The following is a 15014-nucleotide window of genomic DNA, read 5'->3' as shown; positions in this document are numbered from 1 at the left end:
TTGGAAGTGTTCCAGACTCACTTTCTGAAAGGAAGTTTTCCTAAGGAAACTACATTTTTCTGAAGCTGAAGATATGTTTATAGCTTGCAGGATAAGCTGCCACAAACTAGCTTTGAGTCAGTTGTCAATGTCTGCTTTTAATATAAAGCAAAATGAAATGCTGTTTTATTCTAAGTGTGCTTGTATTAATTAATTTATGCCTTATTATGTGGTTTTGATTAGGGATAAATGGATAAAAGATTGTTTACTCACAGGCTTTTATTCTCCAATCAGATATGTAATAAGTACCTTAGAGCTGATGGTAGCTGAAGACTATATGATTGTTTACTTGAATGGAGCAACACCACGAAGAAAGATGCCTGGATTTGGCTGGATGAAAAAATGTTATCAGATGATTGATCGACGGTCAGCACTGTATATTTTCCTCCTTGACCACACACACTGTTTTAAATGCCATCCTTTAACACTTCTTATTATCGAGCCTGCTTTTATATTATTGATTGCATATAGTCTTTCTATGTGACATTTTTATTTTAAGAAGCTGAAGCATTTTTCTTTCCAATTTAGGTTAAGGAAGAATTTGAAATCATTTATAATCGTTCACCCTTCTTGGTTTATCAGAACTATTCTAGCAGTGACGCGACCTTTTATAAGGTATGTAATACATGTCAGTTTTATTTTCACTCAGTGTCCTTCAAAACATAGAAGCCCATGAATGGTCAGAAATGGCTTTAGCACAGGACTTGCTTGATCCTGATGACCTTCCACAGACGCATGCTTAATTTACAAGTCCCTGCACATCACTTCCCAGGGTTTGAAAGATGAAGTATGTATTCGGATATTTGCAAAAACTTAATACACATGAACAACTGGAGTAATAAATTGCATACATCAGAGGCACACAATTGGACATCTGTATTTGTGTGTACAAGTGGGATGCTCATTTTTTTAAATGTTAAGGGTATCTTGGATCACCCCTGCACAAAGCCCAAGTGGGTGTTTTATTGAAATTTCTTAGTAAGAAAACTCCTGATGTAGATTACTTAATAACTTATTGTACCGTGGTCAAGCTCCTGATTGGCACTTAAAAAAAGCCAGAGAGCAATGACTGAGCAGCACATCCAGCCTGAAGATGAAAATGAAAACAGGCCTTTATCCTCAGTTTCCTTGTAAATGCTGGTTGAAACTATAGTAAAGAACAACATTGTCAGACACGTAGAAGAACATAATTTGTTGGGGAAGAGTCAACATGGTTTTTGTAAAGGGAAATCATGCTTCACCAATCTACTAGAATTCTTTGAGGGGGTCAACAAGCATGTGGACAAGGGGGATCCAGTGGATATAGTGTACTTAGATTTTCAGAAAGCCTTTGACAAGGTCCCTCATCAAACGCTCTTAAGCAAAGTAAACAGTCACTGGATAAGAGGGAAGGTTCTCTCATGGATTGGTAACTGGCTAAAAGATAGGAAACAAAGGGTAAGAATAAATGGTCAGTTTTCAGAATGGAGAGAGGTAAATAGTGGTGTCCCACTGGGGTCTGTACTGTGGTCTGTCCTATTCAACATATTCATAAATGATCTGGAAAAAGGAGTAAACAGTGAGGTGGCAAAATTTGCAGATGATACAAAACTACTCAAGATAGTTAAATCCCAGGCAGACTGCGAAGAGCTACAAAAGTATCTCTCAAAACTGGGTGACTGGGCAACAACATGGCAGAAGAATTCAATGTTGATAAATGCAAAGTAATGCATATTAGAAAACATAATCCCAACTACTTATATAAAATGATGGGGTCTAAATTTGCTGTTACCACTCAAGAAAGAGATCTTGGTGTCATTGTGAATAGTCCCCTGAAAACATCCAATCCATATGCAGAGGCAGTCAAAAAAGCAAACAGAATGTTGGGAAGATAGATAATAAGACAGAAAATATAATACTGCCTCTATATAAAGCCATGGTACAGTACGCCCACATTTTGAATACTGCATGCACATATGGGTCGCCTCATCTCAAAAAAGATATACTGGAATTGGAAAAGGTTCAGAAAAGGGCAATGAAAATGATTAGGGGTATGGAACGGCTGCCGTATGAGGAGAGATTAATAAGACTGGAACTTTTCAGCTTGGAAAAAGAGATGACTAAGGGAGGATATGACAGAGGTCTATAAAATCATAATTGGTGTTGAGAAAGTAAATAAGGAAGCGTTATTTATTTCTTCTCATAACACAAGAAATAGGGATTACCCAGTGAAATTAATAGGCAGCAGGTTTAAAACAAATAAAAGGAAGTATTTTTTCACACAATGCACATTCAACCTGTGGAACTCCTTGCCAGAGGATGTTGTGAAGGCCAAGACTATAACAGGGTTCAAAAAAGAACTAGATAAATTCATAGAGGATAGGTCCATCAATGGCTATTAGGCAGGATGGGCAGGGATGGTGTCCCTAGCCTCTGTTTGCCAGAAGCTGGGAATGGGTGAAAGGGGATGGATCACTTGACGATTACCTCTTCTGTTCATTCCCTCTGGGGCACCTGGCATTGGCCACTGTTGGAAGACAGGATACTGGGCTAGATGGACCTTTGGTCTGAGCCGGTATGGCCATTTTATAATCAGGTAATCCCTCAGTGAGCACTCACAACAAAAGGGAAGGCTCCACCCCCTATGTTTTCTTTAAGTGTGAGATTGTGAAGGGGGGAAATGAAATCATCTGTGGCATTTCTGTGTTTCAGTTCGAAATTCAGCAGCAAGATCCAGTATGTTGGCACATTGGCAGAACTCAGTGATCTGATTCCAATGGAATATGTACACATACCAGAGAGTATTGTCAAGTAAGTGAAGCATAATAAGAAAGAATGTACTTATACTGGTGAAAAATGTTACCATCATCCAAGCAAGGTATTGTTATTTGGAAGCCTGAACTGTAACCAGATTTTGCTTCTAAATCCCATTTCACATGGAGTGACATGATTATTTATGATGTTTGGATTGGAGGGCTAATATTCAAGAGTCTATACGGGAGTTAGAAAACTTTTAATTTTATTAAGAATTATTAAGAGTCAGCACTAATTCAGCTGCACGAGCAGGAGTGAGCCAATTCCAGTTTTGCCTGGTTCCACAAGAACTCCATCCCACTCTGAACCAGTAAAGCATTCAGTCAAACACAAGAAAGAGTTATTATCTAATCAGAACAAACTCTTCATTCACTAATCATAACCTGAAGGCAGGACAGGAAAGCTTAAACCTTTAATGAGTATCACAGTACATTTTGAATGATTGCTCTGCAGTTAAGTCTTACTGTGCTTTTTGTCTTTAATCTTACTGCATTTAGGATGGAAGCAATAATTCAAAGATAGCCAATTGATAAGATCACTATCTTTTGCACAGTGAAAGCCTTGGGGCTCACCTATTATCTTTTCTCAAATCATTGAAAATGGGAAACTGCAATTAGCCTGGCGAGGAAACCATATTGCTTCCATAAGTAGTAGTGGGGCAAGCAAGGAAATACCTGCCCTGGTTAGAGGTGCTTGTGACATCTCTAAAAAAAAGGTTCTTCACACTGGGGTGTACATACTCTTCCCTTTGTGAAGATTTATTTTGCAAAGAAGGGGTCTTAGCACACTTCCTTTGCCTTGTTCAAAACCGGGTATGTCTGACACACAGAATTAAAAAATAATGCATGTCAGAGATAATGTAACTTTGCAATAATGATCCATAAAGAAACTATGATTGACTTCCAAGTTTTTTAATCTTACTAAATAATTTCAGCCTCTCCCTCGTTTTCAGTTCTGCAGTAGGTGACAATCTGAGATGAGTATGGATGCTGTCCTATATTTCACAAGCTATTCAGTGTAGATGTCAGAGATGCATACAAAAATGCCTCAATCTATACCATAGATTTAACAAACAGCTTTCAATTGCATTTATAAAACATATGGATGCAGGGGGCAGAAAATGAGCTGTTTTGAGACATGATTCAATAGCTCTGGAAAGCATAGTGATACTGGTAAAGACAGTTCAGTGCAATTGAAGAAGGATGTTCTGGGGAGTAAGATGATGCACAGACAGAGGCTATTTCATTGTCTGTGCAACTACTTTACTGGCAGGATAAATGTGTTGATGAGGAGTAGTTATAATACTCAGCTGGCCGTTTTTGATGTGAAAAAGTTGAAATGGATGAATGTCCTAGAAATGCAAATGCTCTCTACAAATGCCCTCAACCCTTTCTCTTTTATTTTTTCTTTCTTTCCTTTCTCCTTCTGTACTTCATGGCATCTTTCTCGTCCCTCCCTCCCTCTTTGATCCTTTTTTAAGTCGTTGTCATTCCCCTTGTCTTTTTTCCCCCCTCCCTACTTTTCCTGTACATGTTTCTGTAGCTGTACAAGGGGTGTGATCTGAGGGGCCAGGAGATGTATCTTGCATCCCAGGCTGTGAGTGCATATGCTGCAGTCAGCACAAAAAGAGCAGTATACTGTGCTCCAGTTTGCCTCTTCCCTGCCTGCCATGAATAATCCTGCTCTGATTAGAAGAATTAATATAGCAGAGAATGCAACAGTTAGCATCCTGGTTCCTTTGTTGACTAGTGCAGGGTTTGCCCCTTAACCAATAACAAGTCTGCTGGACCCATGGACAAAAGATGGATTCATGCCAGTTTTTTTCTTGTTTTGTTTTTAATCAGGAGGTGTTCAAAATAGATTAGGTTATTGTTTTGGGGTTTGGTTTGGTTTTTAATTGAGGACAACAGTGAAATAAAGTTTGCTCATTTTTCTACTTCTATATTATTTGAATTTATAGATGTTTCTCCTTCATTCACTTTTATCTTGTAAGGTATGATGAAGAGAAGTGTTTTAAGAGAAGAATGAGGTAAAACTCTTACTCTGCAGCTCATGCTACTGTCCATAATGGAGTGAACATGTGTGAAACAGCCTTTCACATATAGGTGACCTCAACAGCTGATTGAGAGAGGTTTCCTGTGCATTTGCTTGTATGTAATTTCCTGTCTTACTTCCCCCTTCGAGCTGTTGAGATCAGCCTCCTTTGCAACTAAAACCTATTAAACTGGAAAAATCCTTGACTTGGCCGAGGCTGCAGCTAATTTAATTGTATCTGGTAAAGCAATGGAATGTTTTCAGCTTCATACAGAGAGCATGCCTCAAACCCCTGCTACTTTTATGTGTCTGCCTCCAGATGAGCTCAACAAGGAGTTACAGAGTAAAAGAGGGTAAAACTGAACAGGCAGAAATGACGAATATTGAATAGAAGAACGTTAGGGACAGTGCAGAAAATGGAGTGACTATTTTAGAAGCATGTACCTTGTTCTTTGCTTTGCTATTGCTCTGCTTCTCTCTTATGCTCTGCTTGCTTCTTCTTTGTTTCTTCTCGACATCAATAACTTTTACTCACGCAGACTGGATGAAGAGCTGAGGGAAGCATCAGAAACAGCTAAGTAAGACAGTTTTCAGCTAGCTGCTGGCATTACGTTCATTTGGTTTACAGGAATGGATTGGGTGAAACCACATTATGTTTGCCACTGCAATGAGATCATCAGTGCTTCAGGGCTGAGCCCCGGTACCTCTAGGTTTGGCAGTCGATAGCCCCAGCACCTCTGGGCTTGCTGCATCAGTTATGAATGTAAAAAAAATTGCTTGATCCCTGGCACCAAATTACTTGAGCCCTAGCACCTCTTTCATTACAAATTAAGCACTGCAAATCATAATCTGAATTACTGTATAAGGATGCCACATTTGAGAATCCATTTCCTCCTCTCTCACAAAGATTTTGCTGTTGACGTCAGTGAGTGCCTGACCAGCAGGGACCTAGTTTTCTGTGATTAAAAAAAAACAGTTTCTCCAATAAAAAAACATAAAATCCCACATTTTTCTGTGATTAAAATGAAATGCTGAAGTTTAGTTTCCCTAGACACAATATATATAGGTATCAGTTGAACACAATGGTTTATTGAACCCCGTTTATCTGGTCTAATTGGGACCAGGGTCAGCCCCACATGGCGGGGCTCAAGCTGTCAGCCCCGGTTTGGTTAATATGGAGAACCGGATCATGGAGCCTCAGATAAACAGGGTTCTACTGTATATGTTTTTAGTTTTTCACAAAATGTAAAAACTAAAAGATTCTCTGTGAAAACGCAAATTCCACATTTTTCTGCGGCAAACTGATTTCTAGGATCCCTGCTGATCAGTCCTTTAGAGTAGTTCCTTAAGCACTCTACCTACCCCACTCATTAGATGACTTACTCCATTTACAGTATCCAGTGTGGACACTTTTCAGAAACAAAAAATTACACTGATTTACTCAGTTAAACTGGGCCATGATGTAGTCAAATTGCCAGATGGGTTGACTGACATACCTTCAACTGGGTACACAGTAAGTCAGTGGTTCAGCTGGGGATCAGACCCAAGTATCCTTCTGGCTCCCATGCCTTTGCTTTGACCCTAAGACACACTCAGACAGTATAGAAGAAGAGCACTGTAGAAATCCCTAGATAGAGACACACAACACTTCACTTTCACCAAGTTATGGGTAATGAGAGTGGATACTATGATGACAAAAACTTTTAAAATGTGGCCAGTTCCAGATTTTATCTGGGATAAAGCAATTTTGCAGTGTTCTGGGGCAAATGAGTCTTGAATTAACTGCATGAGCTTTAGCCAGCACAGCCTTAAAATACAATCCTGGTTTTCCATTTCAGATTCATAACTATAGAAGGCTCAACACTGCCATTTTTGAAGAAGTTAAAATTTATCAAAGACATTAATTCAAATTGCCCTTTAGATGATTAAACTGTTATTCCAGTGCTACACCAAAAGATATATTATAGTGTATTTTTTTTGTAAAGTATATTTTTTCTGTGCACATTAGTCATAAGGTCTCTGAAGAAGGGGGTTGCATCTGCAGGTCCTATCTGACTTCTTTCCCTACTTTTTTGGAACGAGCCACTGTTTTTGAAGATTCTCTTCAGTCTCCTTCTTTTGCTTTATGCAGTTTACATTTTCAGCCATGCAGTTTTGTGTCTGTTGTATTGATTCCTGATGCCTCCTCATTTGTGATCAGACACTCCCATCAAATTCTTTTGAGAATTCAGCCTATATAGCCACAGAAGAGAAAGGAGACGTAAAAAATCCAAAATACTTGTATTCACCTTATATACACCAGCTGTTAGTCCTGGAGAAACTTGACTGACTCAGTGCCTGTAGCAAAAACTCACATTTAAATCTCCCTTGTAAACAGCAAATATCTGACATTTGTGGGCATGTGACATCAGGGATTTACCCAGACACCTAAAAACAGGGACAGAAGAAGAACACGGTGAGACATGGGACTGCATCCATTCTATTCAAAACATCCTTCTGTGGGCTGTCAGCATTCTGTATGTGCCAAATAAATCAGGATACCTGAGAAGGAACACTGCAAGGGAGAAAATTGCTATCTTGTTAATAACCTTTCCTGTGTAGGTTGCAAATTATAGCACAGGAAGTGCAGGGTGGGACTGGAGAGACACGTGGGGACATTATTGTTAGGTGTACAGGGTCTGTTTGTAGTACATGTCCCATCCATAGTCAAATATGTTCTAAGGAAATAGCCATAAAAAGACTCCTCTGCGTTAATCAGTGTAATGTCATACACACTGAACTGTTACATTCATGTTAACATTGTTTTATGTTATTGCCCAATCACCAGTACTCACTACAGTTAGTTACATCCCAAAATATAATTTCATATTTTAAAAGAGAGAGAAATGCAGAGAAAATGTTTACTGCTGCCTATTTTCTCTTGAACCCAGAACTAGCTGCCTCTCAAATGAGCCGGAAATGACTTCTATGGAGCAGGAGTAAGAATTCACAACTAATGACAATTATATTGTAATGTTATGACCATGCAGTTTGACTCTGAGGGCTAGGTAAACTCCATATAGTTTTTTGCAAAACCAAATGCTTTTCAATTTTCTTTTCAAGAGCCTAATCCAGGGTGTTCAAACAGAAAAAATGGTGTTTCATTGCTGCACTCAAGATGATTGAATTGTACGTATTTATAATGCAGTGGAGTTTTAAATGTTCTAGCTGCTTTCCAAACAGAGGCAAACACAGTCCTTGTCCTGATGACTGTACAGGTTAAAAAACAAAAACATATGGTGGGTGGGGTGGGGGGAAAAGGTATAAAGTGATCAGAGCGATGAAGGGCACATGTCTAACTAGTTACAAGTTTGTTTTTCAGTGGCACATTCCAAGCTTCTGCTTCAAAGCTCATTGAAGTAAATGGGAGTCATTCCATTTATTTTAATGAGCTCTGGATCAGGCTCTAAATTCCCTTCTTTTCTTGATGTCCTTCACAGCAATCCCTGACTTCATTTCCAGTGTGTTTATGCCCCTCCTTCCCAAAATTGGACTTTGGGTAATGGGAGTAATGGGAGCAGTTCAATAATCAGTCACAGTTGTTAACATGGAGGCAGTATTTTGGCACACGGCTCCTAAAGCCACCTCATAACCGAAGCAGGCGAGCAGAGGGTAAGACTGCGGCCCAACCTGTGTTGCTGCAAAAGTGTGTAAGGCATGTAAGGTTCTTTCTTGCACTGCCAATTCCTGTCATTGATAGCAGCCAGTGATGGACAGCAGGTTCCACAGAGCTGCTATGTGCCCCACCTGCACAGGTGGGTGGGAAGGGGTGCATTATGAGTAGACCCTTGGCTATACCCACCCCGTGCACTGGGCTGTGTAGCAGTGTGTTATAATACTGCACCAAGGATAGACCCAGCACAGTTTAATACCTTCCCCAGAGCACTGGGAAGACCAGGATGGAGGTTGGGACACTCAGGGTCACAATGTCCCCTTCAGACTGCTCCAGGGGCAGCACAACAGCTGCTGCCCGGTACTTAAGGTGAATTATAACATCATGATCTTGTCTAAAACGAGTTGGAAATGTGCCAAAACAGGAAATAATGGGACTTTTCATTATTGTCACTGAGTTTTTTTATTCAGCTGTATAATTTGGGGAAAATATAGATTCTACTCTTAAAATAACCACTTGGGCCATGCAAGAATTTTTTGTGTGAAATTTCAGTTAAAATTCTGCAAATTCATTTTGGGCAGCTTCATGGTCCCACAATGTTGCTTTTCAATGAAGTTTTACAATGTTTCATTGTGAAAACCAATCTTTATTGAAAGAAAATTCCAAATTTTAAAGGGTTTTCCCCCAAAAATGTCTATTTTAAAAATTAAAATCAAGAAAATGGAAAAATTTTCCAAAATTAAAAAAAATGCAGAAAAAAATTATGAAGATGTTAGTGTAGATATAAATACTTTGTACAGTTCCATTGACTTCCAGTACCTATCAGCTGTTGAACCATTTACCCCAACATTGCTTTCACTGTTTCACTTTGGAGTAATTATACATATCAAAATATTGTATTAAGCTCATTTTAAATCACATCAAACAAAAAATGGGTCTCTATTGTACAAAACAGCACTCCCTAGGTGTTAGTTCCTAATTCTGGAAGCAGTGTAGCATTACTGATTCATTGAAAAATTCTGTTCTGTTAGTAGCACAATTATAAATAAGCAAGCAGATAGGACTCTGACTTCCCATGGAGAACTGATATGTGGAATAAGGAGGAACCATTTTTATATAGTCACTTTTCAGAATAAAACTGTACTTTAAACTGTCTCAAAGTGTCATACCTGGTATCTGTGGCAGAACCAAGAATAGAACCCTGGCATGCAGGCCTGTCCACCTATTAAAATACATGCACATCTTTTTTTCTCCCCCAGGCATAGGATACCTCATTAAGACTTAGACTTTGTCTATACTACCACTTTTGTCAGTAAAACTTTTGTCGGCCATGGATGTGAAAAAACACCTCCCTGACCGACATACGTTTCACCGGGGAAAGTGCTGGTGTGGACAGTGCTATGGTGGCAGGAGAGGTTCTCCTGCTGACATAGCTAACACTGCTCATTGGGTGTGGTTTAATTATGCTGGCAGGAGAGCTCTCTCCTGCCAGCAAAGAGTGGCTACACGGGAGATCTTACAGCGACACAACTGTAGCAGTATAGCTGTGCCGCTGTAAGGTCCGTAGTGTAGACATAGCCTCAGTCTTGGAGCTCTGTGAAAAAAAATGTGTACCACTACCAAAACAGATTTTAAAAATAATCATGGGGTTTGACAAAAAAGCAAAAAAATGTTATAGCATCACCAATTTTTCTGTTTTCCACAAAAGCAAAAGATTGTTTTTGCAGCAAAAATGACACAGTTCATCGATGAGAACATCGAATTTTCATTGGGTCTAATGTGTGAACATTTGGGATGAATTCTGAGCTGAACTCTTGCTATTTCTCATGCCAAAAAAATGTGTGTCCATTTTCCAAAATGGCAAAAATTCACCCTTGTTCATAATCATAAATTCTTGCAAAAATCAGTTTTCACCTATAAACACCCTCTCATTGACATTGATAGCTTTGCACAAATCTGTTCAATATCCTTTCTGCTGAAACCTCTCTGGAGTCTGCCCAGACCCTTAGCTTGTTGTGGTTTTTTTCTTTATATCCATTTGCAAGGCTTTTGTCTGGTGGTGTGCTCTCATGTTTTCTGTTTTGTGGTTTGAATGACAACTTTTTTTTTTCTTTAAACCAAGTATTCAGTACGCTGAAGCATTTTGCATGTTTTAAAAACAATACTGATCTTGTGGGAACATAAATATGCAGTATGCCTCCAGGAGAGCTTTACAGCAGCTCTGTATTCTACAAAGAAAAATAATGATCTAATGTGGTGGTAGCTCCTTATTCTAAAGAATACCAATGAAACTGGGGGATGGATTCATTGAAGGCATAATGGGGAGATATTTTCCAGATTTTTAATTTTAACTAATTAATGCTACTCTTATTACAATTAGAAACAGCATCGCTTACAGACAGGTGTGTTGCTGACTACTGGTGCCCTGATTCTCTTCTCCATTTGCAAAGATAGAGGGGAGCAAAGCTGTGTGGGATGGAAACAGGGACATGGAAGGAATGAACAAGAGTTTCACAGGATACTTCTCACATCCCAAATCTCTGACGCTCCCTTCCTAAAGAACACTGCAGGGCCAGGGCACAACCAGAGGTTGGGTAGGGGGCACATTCGGGGGGTAGGAGGATGGGTTGGATATGGGGAACTTCTGCTGTCCATGGTAGGTCTCTCAGGGACCCAAGAGAATTCTCATTCACCAGCCATACAGGAGTTAATGGTGGTAGAAGCATCCATTCCAGGGTTTCTGTGCCTGCCTTTCAGAGGAAGAAATGTATACAAAGGGTGTAGCCAAAGGCTGCAGCAGAAAGCATGGCAGGGGGAAGTCCACCCTTGCAATGAACCTTGCTGTATTTTTAGAGATCAAAGCCTTTTTAAAATATATTTATGGAAAAGGGCACATAGAGGTACAGTAGACATTAATGCATTTCAGCATGGAGAAAACACTGGCCTTCTACAAATATTGACATTTGGGAATAACCATTAGTCTAGACATTTCTTCATTTTCATGGCAGAAAGTTCCATAAATAATGTCTCCATATTATTCCTTTAAGGAATCTAGCTCTCTGCTTTAAAATGATATAGTGCAAATACACCTCCACCCCGATATAACGCTGTCCTCGGGAGCCAAAAAATCTTATCGCGTTATAGCTGAAACCACGTTATATCGAACTTGCTTTGATCTACCGGAGTGCGCAGCTCAGCCCCCCCCAGAGCACTGCTTTACCATGTTATATCTGAATTAGTGTTATATCGGGTCACGTTATATCGGGGTAGAGGTGTATAAATCTACATTCATTTCCATTTTTAAGTATATAATTAACTCCACATAGTATATATAAGATTTCAGTAATCAACGTGCTCGAGCAAATGGATGAGTTGCCCATCTGTGCTGGCAGGATATTGTGTGTCTGCATTGCAAGTTTATTTTAAATTCCAGTAAATATGCCCACATTGCTGCGAGTGCTTCTTTGAGATGGATGGCAAAAAAGTGTTTCTGGATACATCCTTAATGAAGCCACACACACACTTAGGGCCCAATTCTACTCCTACCTCAATCAAAGAGAATTTGGCAATTGACAACAAAGGGAGCAGCATCAGGCCTTTAATTTTTCCGTATTAAGTAGAAGCAAGATAGGGCCCAAAGGGACTGTTTAAACTAAGTATTTAACACTGGAGCATTGAAGTCAATGAGAGTGCTCAGCACACTGCAGGACTGGAACCTCAAGACTGGGAAAAGAAGTAGCAATGTGTTACATAGCATTGACTTATTGTTTTGTTTATTTTAAAGACTTGATGTGACGCTGCAAAAAGAAAAACCATAACTTCCAGGCACTTGAAGAAGAGGGGTTGTCTGGATCTGTCTCCCTGACACAGAAGGCCACGGAGGAAGGGACAGTTTGGTTCATTTCCTTTAGTTTTATGATTAGCTCCATGTTGTTCAGAATTTCTGAAGAAAGCTAAGGGCCCGACCCTGTTGCCATAGAGGCTGCAGGCTTTGGCTCTCACTTTGTAGATTATCTTCAGAAGTATCATTTGCAATAAGAAAATAGATTTAATTTAGCATTGTTTTATGTAACTGTGTATATTTTTAATTTTAAAATATCAGAGTTAACCAACAATGTGTGCCTCATGGGTAATTCAGTGGAAACCTCACAATGGAGTAGTTATGTTTTGTCTTCAGTATTTTAACATTTACGCCTAGCTTAACAAAGTGGTATTATTACAATAAACACTTAGCTTAGTTTGTTTCACAGACTAGCTATAACACTACTGTTTAAAATACTTCTAGAGATGCTGCATATTTTTCTCTGACTGTGTTGATACCTCTTGCTGCCTGTGAAACGCTACTTGTTCAGGTTGTGCTACTGATAACATTACATAATCATTTGCTTGGCCAGAGAGAAGTCTAATTTTTTAATAAATATTTGAGTCATTAAAGAGATTTCTCAGAGAGAAAATAACTAATTGAAAATTTTATTTTAGTAATTGAGTTCAGTGTTTTTATTTTTTAATGTCAGTCTTTTTTTAAAAGTGATTAATCCTCTAAATGATTATCTCATGACCTAACAGTGTTGGAAAAATTAAAAAACGCAAACTCAGTATATTTAAAACTGTGATAATTCAAAATGGCATCTTTAGCTCAAGTAATACAGGCTGATTATTCCATGTTTGTAGTATTAACATAGAAAATCCTCAAAGTGCTAGATAAAATATACAAATCCATAGCGTGGTGCCATGATCATTAAATGCTGATATCAAAATATTCTGAGAGTATATTTTATATCAGTAAAATAATGATTGAAAAGCAATTTGAGTTATGTAGCAAGAGTACTCACCAGAAAATAACCCCCACTCCCCCAAAATAACATTTATTCACAGCTGCTGTACCACATTCTGGTATGTAAGACACTACAGCATGGCCGTGTGCTAAACATGGGAAATACTTGGTGTGGTGGTTATGGGTAAGTGTTGATTTTTTCTAATGGTGACCACTGTATTTGCATAACAGAATGCAGGGCCATCCTTAGGATTTATGGGGCCCTATGCAGTATTATTAAACTAGTGCCCCTATGCCCGACGGTAGCCCGGGCTCGCATGTGTATTTTAGGTAAGGGTAGTCTTTTGAAGGATTTATTTAAAAAACTATATGTCTGAAGATCCAAGTATTTAAGGCTAAAGATGAATACTCAGACTGTGCATCTAAAAATCTATGCAAGGATTTTTTAGAGATGTGATTTTATAATCTTCAGCAACACACTAATGAACTATTTTTAAAGCAAATTTTAAACTAAGGTCCTGTAGACTAACATGTTCTGATAGGGTTACCATACGTCCGGATTTTCCCGGACATGTCCGGCTTTTTGGGCTCCAAATCCCCGTCCGGGGGGAAATCCCAAAAAGCCGGACATGTCCGGGAAAATCGGGACATGCGGGGCCTGCGGTGCCGAGCTGGGGGCTGGGCCGGGGACCGGGCCAGCGGTGCCGAGCTGGGGGCCGGGGACCGGGCCGGCGGTGCGGTGCCGAGCCGGGGGCCGGGCCGGCGGTGCCGAGCTGGGGGCCAGGGGCCGGGGCCGGGGGGTGCTGAGCCGGGGGCCGCTGAGCCGGGGGCCGGGCCGGGGACTGGCAGTGCTGGGCGGGCCGGGGGTGCTCGGCCGGGGGCCGGGCCGGGGACCGGCAGTGCTGGGCGGGCCGGGGGTGCTCGGCCGGGGGCTGGCCCGGGGCCGGCACCCCAGAGCCTGAGCCGACCCAGGCTGGAGACGCCGGGGGGGGCCAGACTGGGCCGCGCCTCCTCCCCCCACACCCCCCTTACCTGCTTCAGGCTTCCCGCGAATCAAATGTTCGCGGGAAGCAGGGGAGGGGGCGGAGTTGGGGCGGGGACTTTGGGGAAGGGGCGGAGTTGGGGCGGGGCCCCGTGGAGTGTCCTCCTTTTGGAGGCTCAAAATATGGTAACCCTATGTTCTGAGTAAAGTAAATATTACAGTAATGCACAACTGTTTTTGTCAGTAAATTCAGAAACTGATAGTATATACCTGGGGGTTGGCAAATGCCTGTTAAATGGCTTCATTACCACTTGAATGGCTCTTTAACAGTTTCAATGTTGTGCTAATAGGTCTGGCAGGCTTTTTCACTTTTAAGTACTAGATCCCCTCTGGAGGAAGTATCAGAGGGGTAGCCATCTTAGTCTGGATCTGTAAAAAGCAACAGAGAGTCCTGTGGCACCTTTAAGACTAACAGATGTATTGGAGCATAAGCTTTTGTGGGTGAATGCCCACTTCGTTGGATGCATGTAATGGAAATTTCCAGGGGCAGGTATAAGTATGCTGGCAAGAATCAGTCTGGAGATAACGAGGTTAGTTCAATCAGGGAGGGTGAGGTCCTCTGCTAGCAGTTGAACTAACCTCGTTATCTCCAGACTGATTCTTGCCAGCATATTTATACTTGCCCCTGGAAATTTCCATTACATGCATCCGACGAAGTGGGCATTCACCCACGAAAGCTT

General features: G+C 40.6%; 1 protein-coding gene across 2 annotated transcripts in view; it reads left to right on the top strand.

The window, feature by feature from the left end:
- PRUNE2 (prune homolog 2 with BCH domain) overlaps positions 1–12336 on the top strand; it is a 149730-nt gene extending 137394 nt beyond the window's left edge. Inside the window, exons 12-18 of one of the 2 annotated variants that reach the window (XM_065406219.1) lie at positions 274–405; positions 568–654; positions 2731–2829; positions 4826–4861; positions 5406–5444; positions 7797–7844; positions 12303–12336. In XM_065406219.1, the coding sequence (XP_065262291.1) occupies positions 274–405; positions 568–654; positions 2731–2829; positions 4826–4861; positions 5406–5444; positions 7797–7844; positions 12303–12336 (475 nt within the window). The remainder of the gene's footprint in view (positions 1–273; positions 406–567; positions 655–2730; positions 2830–4825; positions 4862–5405; positions 5445–7796; positions 7845–12302) is intronic. The other variant, XM_065406220.1, reaches the window with a different exon arrangement.
- Positions 12337–15014: the final 2678 nt, after the last annotated feature.

The sequence above is a fragment of the Emys orbicularis genome, chromosome 6 (genome assembly GCF_028017835.1).
Source record: "Emys orbicularis isolate rEmyOrb1 chromosome 6, rEmyOrb1.hap1, whole genome shotgun sequence".
NCBI classification, from domain to species: Eukaryota; Metazoa; Chordata; order Testudines; family Emydidae; genus Emys; species Emys orbicularis.
Note: the sequence above shows the minus strand (reverse complement) of the source record. Positions and strands in the feature narration are given on the sequence as shown.